This window comes from Dryas octopetala, chromosome 1, assembly GCF_963921425.1.
Source record: "Dryas octopetala chromosome 1, drDryOcto1.1, whole genome shotgun sequence".
Taxonomy (NCBI): Eukaryota; Viridiplantae; Streptophyta; class Magnoliopsida; order Rosales; family Rosaceae; genus Dryas; species Dryas octopetala.
Window position 1 is genome coordinate 14,035,712 of NC_141366.1, and position 17,380 is coordinate 14,053,091.

A 17,380-nucleotide genomic window follows, 5' to 3' on the forward strand; every position below is an offset into this window, starting at 1 on the left:
ATCTTAAAAGAGTTAGCATAAGTAAGGCAAGTAATCATGGTTAAAAAAACGTGTAAAATATGATAAGGCATCAGAAAGTCAGGTTCTTCAGCCCATACATACAGTTGTTGGGTGGTGTTGAATTCTCAAGCCTTCCTCTGCCAATCTTTCTATATATTACGCTTGAATTAATGGAACCTTGGCTTTGCTAGTTAAATTGGTTTCTTTCTTATTCTGATGGTGTTGGGCCATTAGCTGGGCTGGGTTTGTTTCTGTTGACTTGCTGGCTGATATTGGGCATGGAGCCTTGCTTGTCCTCCTTGGGCTGGTTGGCCAAGTGTTTGTACTGTTAATTCTTTCCATTAAGCTGTGTTCCCGGGGTCTTGTTTATATAGATTGCTTTAATGGTTTCTTCTAACCCTATTAAAGTATAAAAACAAAAAACAAAAAACTTGGATCTTTAATACTTGTTCAATTTATGGTGATCAAGTCCAAGTTAATTATGATGGGATCCGGATATTCTACTGATGTTTTAGGTTTACTTATATATTACTCTATTTTAATAAGAATGGGATGAGGAAGTCACAATATTGGAAAGTGGGGGAGGAGCCGATGATGAGGATGAGGAATTTTGATGGGGATAGGAATGGAAAGGGTAAATCCAACCCTAACACACCTCGTTGCCATCCATATTTCTTACGTGTCCTCACATAATCATAAAAATATTACATAATTACATCTGATCGTTCGTCTTCATATATTACATTTTAGTTAATATAGTTTAAAAGTTAAGATAGATTATTAATAGCTCACATTAATAATTGCTAGATGACATTAAACCGCCTATATGCAATAATTAAACTTTGAGCATTCAATCATCTTCTTCACTTCGACTTCCAACTTAAGCATCGGAGTGTTTTTGGGAATACATCGCAAAGGCCTTTTAGATTCCATCTTATGCAGCAGTGCATGTAGTGTTTTGTGCAGTGTAAACACACAATAAAATCCTAGTCAATAAGACAAAGAAAGGCAAGGGCAATTTCGTTACTTCCTCTAACCCAAATCCAACCGTAACTCTTTCAGTAAACGAATCTCTACCGTCCCTCCAATTTTAATCAACGGTTCTGGCTCTCGATCCGCGTACTTCAACTCATTGGTTCAGATTCAAAACCCACCCACTATAAATTCCCAGAAACCGTCTCAGTCCCTCGCCATAGCACCGAACTCTTTGTATTCTCTACGTTGCTTCTCGTCCCCTCTCTCTCTCTCCCCCTCTTTTCTCTCAATTCTCTTCGTGGAAGTCCTTCAATGGCGGGTCGAGGCAAGGCTTTGGGATCCGGAGCAGCGAAGAAGGCTACGTCACGGTCCAGCAAGGCCGGTCTGCAATTCCCCGTCGGTCGTATCGCTCGGTTCTTGAAGGCAGGGAAGTACGCCGAGCGAGTTGGTGCCGGAGCTCCGGTCTACCTCGCCGCCGTGCTTGAATACCTAGCCGCTGAGGTATTACCCTCAATCTCTATCTGTTTATGCCTCTTTATTTGTATGTATGTGTGCATCCATTTCTCCCCCTTTTGTAAATCTAGGGTTAGGGTTTCGAGTTGGGAAACATTTTTTTTCCATGAGTTCGTATATGGGTACGGAAATGCATAATTTAATATTGAAAAATCTGTGAAATTGAGGTAATTTATGCTACAAATGTTTGTAGCGAACCAATGTGGCGAAGATTTTGGATCTAGTTTATTCTTGGAAAATATTTTTCTCTTAAAATTTAATTTTTTTTTACTTTTGGGTTGGTTAAATTTATTTATGTTTCCATATTTTCTGTAAACGTTTGGGGATTGGTTTTGAATTGAATTTCTTTGTGTAATTTTCAAGTTGTGGTTTGGTGGTCAAATGTTGTCGAAAAATGTGGTATATTTATATTTGGTTCAGGTTGTTTTGGATTTTTTTATATTTTCCGATGGGGTTGAATAAAATTTATACTCTTGAGCTTAACTTGTTTTCTTTCTGTTTGAATCATCTTCAGTTTAGGGCTTTGAATTAGAATGGGTTTCTCAGTGTGTTGCACTTCCAATTTAGATCTTTTTTATTTTGTTTTCTTTGTTTGGGTTAAAAATGTTGTCTTGACTCTAAACTTGGCCAAATTTGTTTGCTTTTACAGGTCCTGGAATTGGCTGGTAATGCAGCAAGGGACAACAAGAAGACTCGAATTGTGCCACGCCATATTCAGCTTGCTGTGCGCAATGACGAGGAGTTGAGCAAGCTTCTTGGAGATGTCACAATTGCAAATGGTGGTGTCATGCCCAACATTCACAACCTTTTGCTTCCAAAGAAGACTGGGACCTCATCCAAGGCTGTTGGTGGTGATGACGACTCTTAAATTTGAAGAGACAAATGCCAATATCATCAGGGGGTCAATGTGTTTCATTTCAGATTTAGTTCCCTATTTGAGTAGGTTCAAGTAGATTATTGGGTCTCTGTTTCTGGAGTTGTAGCTGGGGTAGTTAGGGGGTTGTAGGTAGTAGTGTTTGTGAATATGATCATCTTCTACTAGCTTCTTAATAGAAGAGATTGTTCAACTTTTTCTTTTTGGCTTCTTTTTGGTCTGTACGCGTTCCATGTGGGGTTTAAATACTAAATGACATTGCTGCAAAGATTTGAGCACCATATGATTGTTTCCTAATCTTCATTTATCATCCTGTTTATTCTTGTCTTTTTTAAAAAAAAATTTGTTTATCATATACCACTTGAGTCTTGATTCTTGACCCAACTTCTTTTTTCCACATTTACAGTTGCAAAAACTACAACCAACTTCCTTTATCCGGGTTGATAGAGAGAATGGTAGTTTGGTTGCAGTTTTTTGCAATGAAGGAAAAAGAAATTATATAAAAGAAGCACTTACCACATTTTTATACCATATTTTTTTCATTTTTAAAAAATAAAACTTGAAAAAGAAAAAGAAAATACCATTTTAGTAAAGTAATGACACATCAGGTGGGATACAAATATAGAAAAAAAAAAAAAGGTTTATTTCATATTCAGTAGTGCTAGATATACCACATTTTTATACCATAATTCATACCACCTTATGTGGCAACTTACATGGCATTCATACATTGGATACTAAAAAATAAAAATAAAAACCCAAAAAGAAAAAGAAAAACTCTGTCCAATAAAGTAATGACACGTGAGATGGTATAAGAATGTGGTATAAGAAATGTGGTAAGTATAGCATTATTCTTTCATATTTAGTACCTAAATTTTGACCCTTGTCTTAATGTGGTATTTAAACTTTTATTTGTCCCAATTGAGTACCTAAACTTTTATTTTATGTCTAATAGGTACCAAAATAAATTTTTATTAAAATTGTCAATAAAAATTAGGGGCAATATAGTCAAAGTATTTTTTAATTATTTTCTTTATATGTTTAAAATTATTAAAAAAAAACACACAACAAACAAAAAAAATTAAAAATTAAAAATTAAAATATAAAATATAAATTTTTTGAAGTGAATATATTGCCCCTAACTTTTGTTGATAATTTTAACAGAAATTTATTTTGGTACCTATTAGACACAAAATAAAAGTTTAGGTACTCAATTGGGACAAATAAAAGTTTAGATACCACATTAAGACAGTGGTCAAAGTTCAGGTACTAAATATGAAAAAAAAAACCCAAAAAAAAATGTGAGACAATTAACATTATTGATAAAAGAAGTTGGGGTTAAAAATCAAGATACAAAATAATTGAATTCAAATAAATGCACTCTTAACAAAAAAATACAAAAGCAATCTTCAACAATTAAAACCAAAAGAATCCATATTATCCATAACATAAAACACCAAGTATCAAAATGAAGTTGTGAGGTTTGAATTATGGAGTTTGATTCAATTTAATGAGAATTCCAATTTTGGGAAGCTACTGTGTAAAGAAAAATAGAAGAGAAGACAAAATATTTTTACAAGTGAACACCTTGGTAATCTATAACGTAAACTGATTTTCAAAAGTTTGCGGGGGCCATGGCCCCTTTTAGTCTGTTCTATGTTCGGTCCCCGGCTAGCACATTAGGTCCAGATTTATTTTCTTGGATCAGACATCCGTTGCAGACTTTCAGCCTCATTCCTACAGAATCACACAAACATGCCGAGTAAAGTACATGATGTTTTCAGATTAAATAAAAGTAAATGCTGTTTAACTGAGAATGAATCAAAAAGACCTACACACAAGAATCTGATATTATACACACCTTTTCAATGCTTCCGCTCTGCCCGCCACTTGAATACAGGTTTGGATGTTGGGCAGACAATCTCATCTTCCCGCAGTTTGCGTTTTCTACCCTTCTTCTGTTAATTTAAATGGACGTTTTTTTTCTCAACATTTTCAATGCACAGCACAAAATCCACATCTAATCAAAGAAAAATGTCAATACCTGTAATTCCTTCTGCATTGCCATATCCATATAGATTTTCTCCAACTCATTGACTCTATTCCTCCTTGCTTCTAACTCTTTGTAGGAAGCAGCTGTTTTCCTACCCATTGAAGACAAAAGGATATAAGACTTTGAAAAATAAAATTGGGCTACCAAGAATCAAGAATGGTAATGGAGACTGGAAGGAAGAAGTAAGCACCATTCCACCAATTGAAGGGTAGCATATGTGACATTTAAGAAATTGAAGAATAACAAGAATTTCATAAAACCTGAGTGAGCTACCTAGAATTCAGGACAAGAATGACATAGAAGCAGAAATCCAATGATGAAAACATAATATATCATGATAATCAAGAATTTAGTTAACAAGAAACAACGGTTTCATATATCTATATATATAGATATATAGGGATTTTCTTTAGGGCGGACGTGTCTATTTTTTTTTTTTTTTGTGGATTCTCGTCGCCAAGCACTCAATGATTGTACTGAGCGCGAGGCAGTCATTTTTTTATAACAGCTGAGTGCTGCAACAAGTGCTCGGCACTGTTTCCTCCGCCGATTTTTAAGGGTACTTCCCGACAGTTCACCCCATATCGTCCTAGGGTGTAGAATAGAACTTGTGGAGGCTGCATGTTAGATTTTAACTCCGATATTTTGGGTGGATCCGGAGTTAAAATCTAACATAAAGCCGACAAACTAGTGTTGAGCACTCAGGAGAAGAAGAAAAAGACATTGCCGAGTACTCGTCAACACTACCAAGCACTCAGCGCTGGAAATCCATAAAAAAAAAATGCGGGCATCCTCCCTAGAGAAGGACTGTATATACATATTTATATAGATATATATATATATATATATATAAGAGAGAGAGAGAGAGAGAGAGAGAGAGAGAGAGAGAGAGAGAGAGAGAATGACACCACCTAATTTTCAACTTGTAACTAGAATTCCAACTAGCACCTGATAGTAGGGCCTCAGACCAACTTCAAGTTTATTATTTCAAGCTTTGGGTTGAGTCAATTCAAAATTTGACAATCTCTAAGCCAAAATCTAGCCTATAATCAGGTGGTTTCCATGTACAGTCCAACATGCAAAAAGATTTGGATTTTGGCTGACATAACAGCAAAGAGCTGTTTATCCCATTGGTTAACCATACAGTAACTTTTGCGATAAACTCACAAATCACAATAATATTATCATTGTAAAGGCATATTGCTTCCCTTAAACTAAACCTTAGGAGACTTGATTTGCTTCTAACCTTTCTCCTATTACCAAACCTTCCAAGTCCTACTCATTTTCTCAGGGATTGATGGATTTGTCTAACAAAGTAATCTTACTGCTTTACAAGCACAATATATGCAAAGTGCAAACTAATCACCAATAGCCAAAATTCTATCAACATAATCAATATGAATCTGTTTCTACTATTTTTGTAATGTATAGAAACGCATAATAGAACATTCAATAATTACAATGATGAAAATAAAAAGGCCAACTTCCAGAATAAACAGAAATAAGCAATATGTGTCCCCTAACACTGAAAGTTTTGTTTATACCTTCTAATATGATGAGGAATGTCCTCCAAAGCAGGCACTGTTCCACTTTTTGAACTTGATTGAATTTCTTTAGCCTCCTCCCTACCAAAACAAATGGAAGAGATAAATATATATAAATAAAATAAAAAATTAATTTTCTGTTGAAGTTCATAACAAAGAGGTTGAATCAAAATGGAAACAAAACAGGTGGGGCGGGACTGTTCGAAGAACAGAAATGATGAGAAGCAAGGAAATACTCTTCTTCCAAAATCTCTCACATAAAAGTGGGTCCTTCATGAATCCCACAATACTATAGATTTTACCCCATGTGAGAGCTGAAAAGGAGTTGGGAAGAATAGCATCTTCCTGAGAAACAATTACCAATATTGTGTACATTAGCCCAATAGAAGCCCGTGAGGATCTTCTAGCATGGTCCTGTTGTAAATTAAACATCTACTTTTTACTAATATGAGAACTTCTACAAATATATGGGCCAGAAAAGTAGTAGTTTGCAGATTTGTAATAGCGTGCTTATAGTCACTTGTATTGTTAATAATTTGTCCCCTTCTTGAAGGAATACAAATTTGTAAATATTCTTAACTAAAGTTACTAAACATGATGAAATTTTTTTCTCATATAGTCCACACAGTCATTAGGAAACTCATTTAATGATCAAAATTTATAAATGCATCTTCCCATCTACTAGCGTCTTTAATTTAAAATCTAATAAAAATAAAAGACATGCATTATATGACAACAATTCCTCCTACAGAAAAGATGCCCTACAATCTGCAAAGATACCAAGAAAAGGAATGTTCCTATACAGAGATCAAAATTCAAACCTACAAAGAAGACCAAAATCAACTGTGTCCCAAAAAACCTCCACCCCTGCCCCCGATTGTCAAAACATCTTCTATTTATTTCCAACCACAAACTTAAAACACTGCCAATACACATCTCAAAAATTAAGTTCAAGGAATATAACGAATTATAGATCAATTGGAATAATAGAAACAGAACACCTGTGGATAGAGGATAACAGAAAACAGAAAAATTATCTCTCACCACTATACAAGTCTGCTTACAAATAGTAATAATAATAATAATAATAATAATAATAATAATAATAATAATAATAATAATAATAATAACAATCCACTTATTCAGAAATAATTATGATTCTCTAAGGACAAGAAGAAGAGAAGGAAGCTCAAACCTGTCTTCAGCAAAGTAAACATGTCTGTTTGAAGGCCGATTATCAAGAGAGTGCAGGCTCGCAGTCAACTTTTCAATTTTCTGCATCAAATAATGGCATTATTATTACCAACAGGTTAAAGTGTTAAACTCATAAAACCACTTGATAAGTCATAGCTTCTTGGTAAAAATATTCTTAACCTTTTTCTCACTCTGCACTTTCTGAAGTACATATCCAATATCTTGGGTCTTCATAAGCAAGAGCTCTTCTGAAGTGTACTTGTTTGCCTGACTCCTGTAGCAAAAGCTTATAAGTCAGTTGAGTAGCAGGTAAGAAAAACAAAGAAGAAGCATTAAATGAGATTTTTATATTACTCTAATTTATGGACTCCATCAACAGTTCGCGTCTTGATCATCTTGAAGTAAAATTCATCTGGGTTTCTAAAGGCTGCTTTCTCCTTCAGCCTCTGTTAAGTGACAAGACAGATGAGACATAACCCAAAGCATGTGTCATTTTGGAAGTTAAATTATCAGATAATTTAAAATGATGAAAATCTAACAGACAAGTAACAAAATTTATACTCGTAAAGTCTCCTCCTTCTTGTGGTATGCTTGTGCACGCTCAACATAGTCCTTGTGCTTTTCAAGCAGCCCAAATTTTTTCCTTGATTGCCTGAAAAATGTATAAACAAAACGAAAAAACATAAATCCCATCATCTGATGCAAAACAATATTATCTGAAAGGTATAACAACGGAGGGAATGCGGTCACTCACGGTTGAGATCGTTCCTTGTGAGCCCTTCTGCTAATAGCATTCCTTAGGGACGACATGTTGAACAATATGAAGCACTCACCACAAGTTAACTGCCAAGGTAGCCAAAGCACTGAATTTTAGTGTGCAAACATTCACCATTTATTAAGCTCTGAAATTACAGAGAACAAATACATGTAGAACCATCTTCAGATAAGACTCAATCAAATTCAGTTATATTGACAGGTCCCTTGTGATGGAAGCAAAGGAATGAAGTAAAACAAACCAACACAATTGATTATATCAGAATTATTGAACAACAGTGCATTTGATACTCGGGTAAGTTTCCAAATCAATCTTTACACTCCAAGTCTAAAACAATGAAATTGAATTTTATAATCCTAACCTCGAGCAGAGCCTACCTTGTTAAAATTGGCGCTTGTTAGCTGCTCAATGGAATCCCCAAGGCCCTCCTTTGGTGGTGAATCTACAGCGGGAGCAAAACGCAAGATGGATTGCTGGTGTTGGAAGCTCTCAATGGAAGATAGACTAAATCCCTACAAAACCTTAATTGAACGACCCTAAACCCTAAAACTTGGGCTGCAGCTATGGTGAGTCGTCAGCGGTTTGAAAGGTGAACCGTCTTTCACAATTCGGGTTTCAGTTCACACCGGTCGGGTTGAAAGTAATTAGACCAAGTTAACTTGTAAGACATTTTATTCAATCGGATTGCCCAACTTTTATTTTCGGCCAAATGTCATTTTTAGGGTCTGTTTTTTTTTTTTTTTTGGTACCGTACTTTTATTATGATAGCAATTAAATTTACTTTATTAAATCCGTCAATTTTAGTGACAGAAAACACCAACGTGGCATCGTGCCCTCTCGAAATTACAAAATTAATAGGTCAAATGTCACTTTTTGTCTTTGTACTTTGACAGTACTTCTACTTTTATTCTTATTCTTTTAATTTTGACAATTTTGGTATTGTAATAGAAGTACAATACCAAAATTGTCAGTTAGAAGGCCAATCAGATTTGGCAATCACGAGGGGGGCACGTGATGTCACATTGGCATTTTTCATTACTAAAATTGACGGACTTAACAGAATAGACCTAATTGCTATCGTAATAGAAATACGGTATCAAAATTATTAAAATTAAAAGAATAAGAACAAAAGTAGAAGTATTGTCAAAGTACAGTGACGAAAAGTGACATTTGGCCTTTTTTTTTTCAGCATATCTTTATCCTATATATACTCTTTTTTTTAGACAACTTTATTCTATATATACACATATGCTAGATGAAATTGAAAATAACTAATGAGGTCAATTAAATTCCGGGCCAAAAAAGGTACCAGCATACGAGGTCATTTAAATTGATTTTGAAAAACTATTTTAGTATAAGATTGTGGTTTTCCTAGATGCAAATATGAAATTGAGCAAAAAATTTTATGATCATATAAATAAAATTTTACTGGTTTGAAGATAATAATACTTTCTATGTATTATATATTTTATTACATAATACAATTTTAAAGCTAAAAATGAAAAATACAATAATTAACTAGTTCACAATAATAAAAAAACGCGTTGGGCCATGTCCAATGCAGGCCGCGTTTTTTTTTCTTGTTTTATAGAGAGTGACTATATTATTATAGTTCATACTCACAGTTTAGTGACAACTAAACAAAATCATAAACATGATACTTATAGACATACTTATGTTTTTATCCTACATAAATATGTCAAAAGTTCATAAAATTCAAAAAATCACCCTTATGGAATCACATCAACCTTTGTTATGTTCATTATTTTGTCAAATAGTGGCTATTGACACTTATATTGCCTCTTTTTTATTTTTTTGTCAATTTGCACGCCTTTATTTTTTAAAGGTGGATTGAATTATTATGTCAACTTTTTTAACATTTAAAAATATTAGACATTAAAGGTATAAAATAAACTTTAAAATCATTTACTTTATATTATGTATTATTTGTTTTATGTGAAAAGCGCAACAAAGATTGTCTTGATTGAAAGGATACTTTCTATTTTTCATCATTTTATGTAATCCACTCCTAACTCGAAATTTATGCGTTCGAAAGTCGAGTTGGGGTTTGAACGGGTTTGCATACATACATGACCCAAATAACTGTACAGATTGTAGTTGTGTTGTGGTGGTGGGAGGCCTGGACTTTGTGCCAGAGGACTGCTGTCTTGTTTTCGTATAACTTAATAAGAAATTATCAACCAAAAAAATAATAATAATAAGATTAAAAAAATTGTTGAGTTATTTTATAAGGAAAACAAAAATGAATATTGAAATGTTGAAAAAAAAAAAAAAAAAAACTTTCAACAATACAAGCGGAAACCTGCTCTAATATCAGATATAACGGTTCATGCAATGCATGACATGCAGGGGAACAGTTGCGTTCAAGCTGTCCAGTATGCTGTAAGCTGGCACCAAACTAACCCAATACACACTGTAGCAAAAGAATGCGAGTCAATGGCCGCTCTTAGTCCCTCCTATGTTCTGCTCATGATTGTTATGTCAGGTCCAATTGGGTTCTATCTAGTGAAATTCCACCTTGAAGAGAAGGGCATTGCCGCATCGGCCACGGGCTTAACTTCAACTCCCTCCCTTTTCAGTTTTCACTACCCCTTATGTGAAATCACTGACTACAGATGACCCTCTAAAAAAGAACTGAGGATGCATTTTGTTGTTGAGTTTCTATAGTGATGGCCACCTGAGTAAAATAAATGCCAATGAAAATTTTCTTATTTGATGCTAAAGCAAAATAGCCTTGACTTCTTTTTTTTCTAAGTAAATTACACGCACCGGCCGACCTCCAACCTCACCCCCTCTAAGGGGGGGTGGGGGAAGAGGTGCCTCTAGGCCCAAAGTCCATTGGCAATATCCACAACTATAACATACTATTTGTAAAAGTCAACAAAAAATAATTTCCTGCGGACAGTATATACAACATAGGGGAGATTTCAATACCTTCTCCAAATAAAATCTATGGACTGTCATCATCTGAGCTAGAATTATCCATTCGCCGATCTTGGATTGCCGGGAAAAGCCGCTGATGGAGATCAGGAGGCTGGCGGAGATTGGAGGGAGATGGCATTGTTGGAGGCTGGCGGGTATCAGAGGAAGATGGTGGTGTAGGAGGCTGACGGGGATCAGAGGAAGGTGCCTCCTTTCTCTGAACTTTAGATGATTGTTTTGGAGCCAATCTCACCTCTCTACATGCCTTATCTAAGATTATTAAAAAATCCCGCACAATAACAAACAAATGTAAACCCTCATCCTTCCCTGCATTCCCATGGAAGTAGTCACCAGTGCTTTTGACCAGAGCCATGATTCTCTTTTCTTCCTCAAGGAGACCCATGATATCAATCTCAGCATTCTGCACAAAACTCTTCAGCGTTTCATGAAACCCACTAACCTCCCCTAAATTCATCATGTCTGAATTCAGGAAGTCCTGGGTTTTTACCAGTGCATGACCAAGTTTGGAAACAGTTCCTGTTAAGCTTTCAGCATCCAAACATGATGCTTTTTTGACGTTCTCAAGTTCATTGCTTAAACCTGAAACTTTCTGAAGACCAAGACTGCGATAGTGCTCTTCTGTGTCATGGTTAGTTTCCTCAAGGAGATCATCCGATTTGGTGCTATTGAAACTTCGGCTCTCTCTTGCTGCACGAGCAGCTCTCACACCCTCAGAGCGGATTATTTCCTGAACCACAAAGTGCAAAAGTGTTGTCTTGCCATCTATTCCTTTTACATCTGACAATTTCAAGAGTGTGTCAAGTTTGAATGCTTGTGCACCACCTCGAAATGTTCCATCATTCATGCGATTGCCAGTTTTAAGAACAGCTTCTAAAAGCTTGAGGAAAAGCCGGCTGCTTCTGAGTTCCTTGCAAGCGACCTGCCGTAGAAATGAAGGTGCCATATAATTTAGATATTATGAAGTGCAAAGTTTCAAGATATGTACCAGATATTACTGGTAGACAATGTCATGCAAAGACAAAACAACAGGTTAGAACAACAAGAAGCTGTGCACATTTGAATGGGCATTGAGACAATTTTTAAATATGCTGTACAATTAGATTCATATTTTCCTTCATGCCACATTAGTCTCCCTGAGTTTCAAGCAAGGTTAACCGTCCATCTAGTTCATTGCTATTTGAATATTTGTCAATTTCGCGGATGGCAATGGAAAAGAAAATAAGAAAATCTTAAAAACCTCTCCGCCAAAAGAAAATGCAGATAGATGCCAAATTTGATGGCCCATAATGGACAGGACGGTCAAGGCCACACAAGCCATTGTCTTTCCTGATACTAATAGATGGTTTTGATATGTTATTGTCCTCTGCTTCAACATGATTATCTCATTAGCAATATGAAAAATCAAAATTTGAAGAAATTAGCCATTGCAAAAGTGAAATGAACTTTGAAAACTATAACCAGAATGTACAAAATGTTTGCTAAGATTGTCCTATCTCTTCAGCTATTCCAGCTGAGAGTAGGAGTAGAACTCATGGCATATTTATCATTAAGGGTTGTAGATGGATGAAAAGGCAAGGCTAGGGGTCCACAACTGTCAGAAATGAAGGTAACCGGTCTGCCACTCTAGGTGCAAGTGGCAACCAATCCCATATTATACTTTGCCATCATGTCATTCATTTTTCTACTTGTTCCATCAGACTTCTTATTCATGTTATTTCAACCGTACATATTTCCTTTGTGCATTGCCTCTTTACATGTTCATGTTTGCAATTCAGGGCTGTGTATTTTTCATCATTAATTGATGATTTGGACAGCTCAAAAGCACTGTCTTTGTGTAGGATATCAACAGAGCATGGTTGTATAGGATATCATGAAGTGCAAAGTTTTCTCGTTTGATGATATCAAAAGCACTATGTTCTATGTGTAGGATATGCAAAGTTTTCCTTTCATTTTAGTTTTCTTTGTATAGGATATCAAAAGCACCATGTTCTATGTTAATTATGGTTGTATAAGCATATTTTAGGTAGCTATATCAGTTCTTGTTACCACTTGCTGAACTAATAGAAGTTAATTTGAGAAACCTAAAAAAATGGGAAGAAGAGCTATGAGATTCAAAATCATATAAGTGATGAAAATCAGAAATTCAGTCTCCTACCTCTAAGGTTGCAAAGGACTCCTTAAGGTGGGTAACCTCCTCCTGAAGAGTACACATAAAATGTAATGCTTCCAGTCGTTTAAAAGAAAATGGGATGTCAATCAAGGCTTTTAGGAACCGATCAGCAGGCCCAAGTAGAGAGAGTTCACCATTGAACAGCCTAAGCTTTAGTTCTTCTTCTTGCGTTGGTGCCATCTTCAACAAAGTTTGAAGGAATTCCGAGGGAAGCTCATTTCCTGATTCAACTAAGAATCGTTAAAATATGCTTCTCATGCAAGGACATCCAAACACATATGTACCAGATCATCTTTTATTTTAGATCTCTTTATATGTTATTTTATTATTCAGAGGAGATGTTCCCTCAAGAATTTTCAGGAACATTTTTTCAAAGTAAGCACTAAGTTTTTTTAGTTTTTCTATGAGGAAGACAGGTTTTATTAGAATAATAATAAAGATACAAGCATAGTGCTCAAGCTGTCAACAAAGAAACCCGTGCAGAACCTCTAGCCTACCACCTGCTAAAAAACATCATAAAATAGCAAAACAACACATCACAACTATACATAACATAAAATTTAAGAGACCACTGCCTTCCAATCCGCATGAATGAGGAAGTTATATCCTGAAAATCAGAAGATATTGAATCCCATCTTGATGCACAATAACAAACTTCGTTTACAAGCTCTCCACTTTCTCCTCCCCTAAAATTTTCAAAACTCCTCTTATTTCATTCCAACCACACTGTCCACAAAATAGCCAACACACAGCACCTCCACAAGCATTAGATTCATAATCATCTTTCATTTTAGTTTTCTTTATATGTTATTCTATTACCCAAAGAAGATATTCCCTCAAGAATTGTCAGTATATGTTTAAAAGCAAGCACTGGCTTCAAAAAATAATTGCATTTGCCACTTGAACTGACCTAAATCCTCAAACTTCATAAAATGATAATTGCAAGCTTCCTTCTAGAATGATGAACAAGAAAGTAGAACATATGTCCCTTTTTCTAATACAATTCCTTTCTGACACACTGGAAAGGGGGAAATGAAAAATCCTCGTAACTTATTTCACATCATGATAAAAGAAGTAAATAAGTTACCTTCATGAATTGCATCACAGACTTCTTCTCTTGACACATTCAATGCCCGCAGAAGAATTGATAGATTTTGTGCCTTTTTGGGATTAATAATCTGAATCAACTGGGGCAAAGGATCTTGGGATGAAGACTCTTTCTTGCGTTCATTTTTGTTTTTATCCACGGCATTATAACCAAACAGAGTTTCAATCATACTCTCATCGAACCTGTATAATAAAGCACATATTGTATTCAGCAGGTTATAATAACTAATCATTCATGGGTCACAAAGAAGAGATGGAAGAAAATTGTAACTTACTGGAATGATCCTGCTTTAATCTGATGCCAAACCATTGAATGATCAGGGTTTGCTAGAACCTTATCCCAAAAAAAAGGCTTCAGCTTGGCTTTAGGGCCATCACCTTCAGCCTCCGAAGCAGCATTAGGCATTGATTGAGGTGGCCGAGGAGGATGAAGACCACTCTTTGGAGGTGGTGGACCACTCTTTGGAGGGGGTGGCGGGGGAGGACCAGGCTTTCTAGGTGGTGCTGGAGGTGGTGGGGGGGGAGGACCTGCACTGCCAATGGGTTTCAAAGTGGGAGGTCGCACAGGAGGTGGAGGAGGAGGACCGGCCTTGCTGGGAGGAGGCTTAAAAGAAGAAGGTGGTTCAGGAGGGAGAGGATTTGCTCTGCCAGGAGGGGGCTTCAGAGGAGGCAGTCCAGTAGAGGCCCTTCCAGGAGGAGGTGGTACCAGTCCATTTATATTGCTGGATGTGTGCAATAATTCAGACGGGGATTTGAAAGCACCTCCGGTAGATCCTAATTCTGCAATTTCATTTAATAAAGTATGGAGAACATCAGACTCAATCTGAAAATTGCTATTTAAATATTAGGCCTTTCTGTGATGACTTTAGTTATTACCCAATGATTGATGCTCAAGCTTCTCTTCTTTAATTGAATTTCCGAAAGCATAAGACTTATACGAAGAACCTGAAACATCAAAATATCAAAGAAATATAGAATTGAAATAGTTCCAAACAACTGAAGATAACAGTAACAAGATATTAGAGAACTATACCGGCGGAATCAGTTAAACTCAGGCTAAGGAGGGGCCTCTCATCATTTTTACTAATTTTAGGCCCAGTCCTACAGATTTTAGTACAGCATAAAAAGAGCACTGCTGCAACAACAAATGTCACTGATGCAGTTACAACAACAGCAATAACAATTTTTTTAGTGTCCTTTCGTTGGCCAATAGTAATTTGAGAAGGGGAAGGTGCTGGAGCAGGGGATGGTACTGGACTGAATTGGGAAGATCCTGCTGCATGGGATGGAGAAGGTACCTCAGCAAAGCTCTGAAGCAATTCAGTGCCCAAATTTCTTCTGGGAACATCAGGTCTGTGAAATAGGTACTCAACATACTTGGCATACCAAATCTTGGAGGGACCCTCTTCCCCAGTGACACGGAATAGGAGATTATTCTCTCTTAAACAATCTGAAAGAGTTTGTTTCACCTGAGGATGCAGGACACTAATAAATTTCCGAACTTTTTCTTTCCCCAATGACCGTCCTTTTGAATTGATTTCAGATATTTCCTCTGGTAACCATAAGTGATGATCTTCAATAGCTTCCGTCCAATGGGTCAAATCAACCTTGCAACTTATCCATAACAGCTGTGCCTGCAGCCCAAAGAATTTTACAAAGTTTAATGTCTAATTTTGCATAACTGTGCACATAATAGAGTTATTGAAGAATAGCAAACTTCATCGGTGAAAGCTGGTGAAAGCGGAAGTTCAGATACATCACCATATCATTTCTCATATAAGTTTTTTTTTTTTTTTTGCTTTATTTTATTTTCAATGTATATAATGTTTATCAAAATTTCCAAAATACAGTTTATGTCAATTACTACTTATGGTTTCAGAATAACCCCAAACATTTTAGATTAAGTTTAACAAAACCAAAATCTATTCCAGGCAAAATACCTTTGTACCTGAACCAGTCCATAAGCTTCAAACTTACTTCTATGAACTAAGAAGCATACATTATTTAACAATTTTTTGGGTCACCTTTAGGTCCATAAATAAGATATGGTGCTATAGAAATAAGAGCAGAGAGCAATACTATAGAAATCCTATACGAAATATGATTCTGATACAAATGTAAAACAAATGACCTAATCATTTAATATGGAAACAATTTATTATAAAGAGGACTAATGTATATGAAACTGGATATACCACATTCATATATGACACTGAAACTAAAAAAGTTACATAGTCTCTTACCATGTCCCCATCAACCTTTCCAGTTTCTTGATCAACTAGTTGACTGAGAAAGACTTCCCCTGTGATCTTCCTCTCCTCTGAGCTTATTGATGCTGACGCACATAGCAGAATAACTAAAACAATGAAACGACTTGTCCTCATAGGACCCATTGGTTGTTGAATTCTCATTCCAAACGTTTAATATCCTTCTCATTTCATCAATTCCTAAACCTCTCATAACCAAAAACCTAGAGCACTTTCATCACGCAAAACCACACAAAAGCTGCAAACTTTCACGATTGGCCACAGACCCAGTTCAACTTTCCTCCAGAAAACACCTATAACATCCAATTTCCAGCATATATACGCAAATTTTCACATAACCCACCAAGGATTTTCCTATGAAAAATTGAACTTTGAACACAACAGAAAGAATTTAAGAAAACCCAGAATTGTCCTTCCTCAAAACTACCAGAATATTGAATCAAATCTCATGTAATTCACAACCCACCCACAAACAAAACCAGCTAAAGTTAGCTCAATATGGAGCTCAAACATAACCATACAAACAATATTCACCTTATCCTTGAAGCAGAGCCCTGAAATTTTCAAATGAGAAGTCAAAATTCAACGTGTCTTCGACGTGTGAAGCCTTTTCAACGTTTTTTAGATTCTGACCAGATCCGCCACAAGGAGCTAAACATTTTTAGCTGTTAAATACAAACAAGCATTGGCGGTATTGACCGGAACATGTCGAAAAGGAATTTTTTTCTTCAGAATGTTACGTCTCAAAGCTGTCAAAGGAATGACTTTGTTTCCTCTCTGTTTCTTAAAAAACAATTGTTTGGTTTCTTTTTTTGTTTATTTTCATGTAAAAAAACTCCCGCTTGTAACACACTAACACTTGTATCGTTGTTTTATCAAACGAAGCAATAAATTATTACGTATAACTGTATAACTGTAATATTATGTGACTTAATAATATGGTA

At 35.8% G+C, this 17,380-nt stretch overlaps 3 protein-coding genes across 3 annotated transcripts; 1 reads left to right on the forward strand and 2 right to left on the reverse strand.

Moving 5' to 3' along the window:
- The first annotated feature begins 1,194 nt into the window (after positions 1–1,194).
- On the forward strand, positions 1,195–2,643 carry RAT5 (Histone superfamily protein). Its single transcript, XM_086238258.1, has 2 exons — positions 1,195–1,476; positions 2,138–2,643. The coding sequence occupies exons 1-2, from the start codon at positions 1,288–1,290 to the stop codon at positions 2,354–2,356; spliced, it is 408 nt and encodes a 135-aa protein (XP_086094384.1). The 5' UTR covers positions 1,195–1,287; the 3' UTR covers positions 2,357–2,643.
- Positions 2,644–3,756: 1,113 nt separating this feature from the next.
- On the reverse strand, positions 3,757–8,563 carry LOC147298195 (putative U3 small nucleolar RNA-associated protein 11). The gene is made up of 10 exons (XM_086251537.1): positions 8,306–8,563; positions 7,908–7,996; positions 7,715–7,805; positions 7,508–7,599; positions 7,334–7,427; positions 7,155–7,234; positions 5,960–6,040; positions 4,407–4,506; positions 4,224–4,320; positions 3,757–4,099 (listed from the first exon to the last, which is right to left on the reverse strand). The coding sequence occupies exons 2-9, from the start codon at positions 7,961–7,963 to the stop codon at positions 4,228–4,230; spliced, it is 687 nt and encodes a 228-aa protein (XP_086107663.1). The 5' UTR covers positions 7,964–7,996; positions 8,306–8,563; the 3' UTR covers positions 3,757–4,099; positions 4,224–4,227.
- Positions 8,564–10,631: 2,068 nt separating this feature from the next.
- FH5 (formin homology5) lies at positions 10,632–17,160 on the reverse strand. Its single transcript, XM_086244399.1, has 7 exons — positions 16,413–17,160; positions 15,203–15,803; positions 15,046–15,114; positions 14,445–14,949; positions 14,150–14,352; positions 13,048–13,283; positions 10,632–11,811 (listed from the first exon to the last, which is right to left on the reverse strand). Exons 1-7 carry the CDS (start codon positions 16,578–16,580, stop codon positions 10,900–10,902), a joined length of 2,694 nt encoding a protein of 897 aa, XP_086100525.1. The 5' UTR covers positions 16,581–17,160; the 3' UTR covers positions 10,632–10,899.
- Positions 17,161–17,380: the final 220 nt, after the last annotated feature.

Bases quoted from the DNA above. Each gene is read 5' to 3' on its own strand.
- RAT5 (XM_086238258.1), top strand. From the start codon at position 1,288: ATGGCGGGTCGAGGCAAGGCTTTGGGATCCGGAGCAGCGAAGAAGGCT. The intron at 1,477-2,137 runs GTATTACCCTCA...TTGCTTTTACAG, and splicing joins TTGAATACCTAGCCGCTGAG to GTCCTGGAATTGGCTGGTAA.
- LOC147298195 (XM_086251537.1), bottom strand. From the start codon at position 7,963: ATGTCGTCCCTAAGGAATGCTATTAGCAGAAGGGCTCACAAGGAACGA. The intron at 7,806-7,907 runs GTGAGTGACCGC...TACATTTTTCAG, and splicing joins CACAAGGAACGATCTCAACC to GCAATCAAGGAAAAAATTTG. The intron at 7,235-7,333 runs GTTAAGAATATT...TATTTGATGCAG, and splicing joins AAGTGCAGAGTGAGAAAAAG to AAAATTGAAAAGTTGACTGC.
- FH5 (XM_086244399.1), bottom strand. From the start codon at position 16,580: ATGAGAATTCAACAACCAATGGGTCCTATGAGGACAAGTCGTTTCATT. The intron at 15,804-16,412 runs GTAAGAGACTAT...TTTGGGCTGCAG, and splicing joins GAAAGGTTGATGGGGACATG to GCACAGCTGTTATGGATAAG. The intron at 15,115-15,202 runs GTATAGTTCTCT...TTGATGTTTCAG, and splicing joins GAGTTTAACTGATTCCGCCG to GTTCTTCGTATAAGTCTTAT.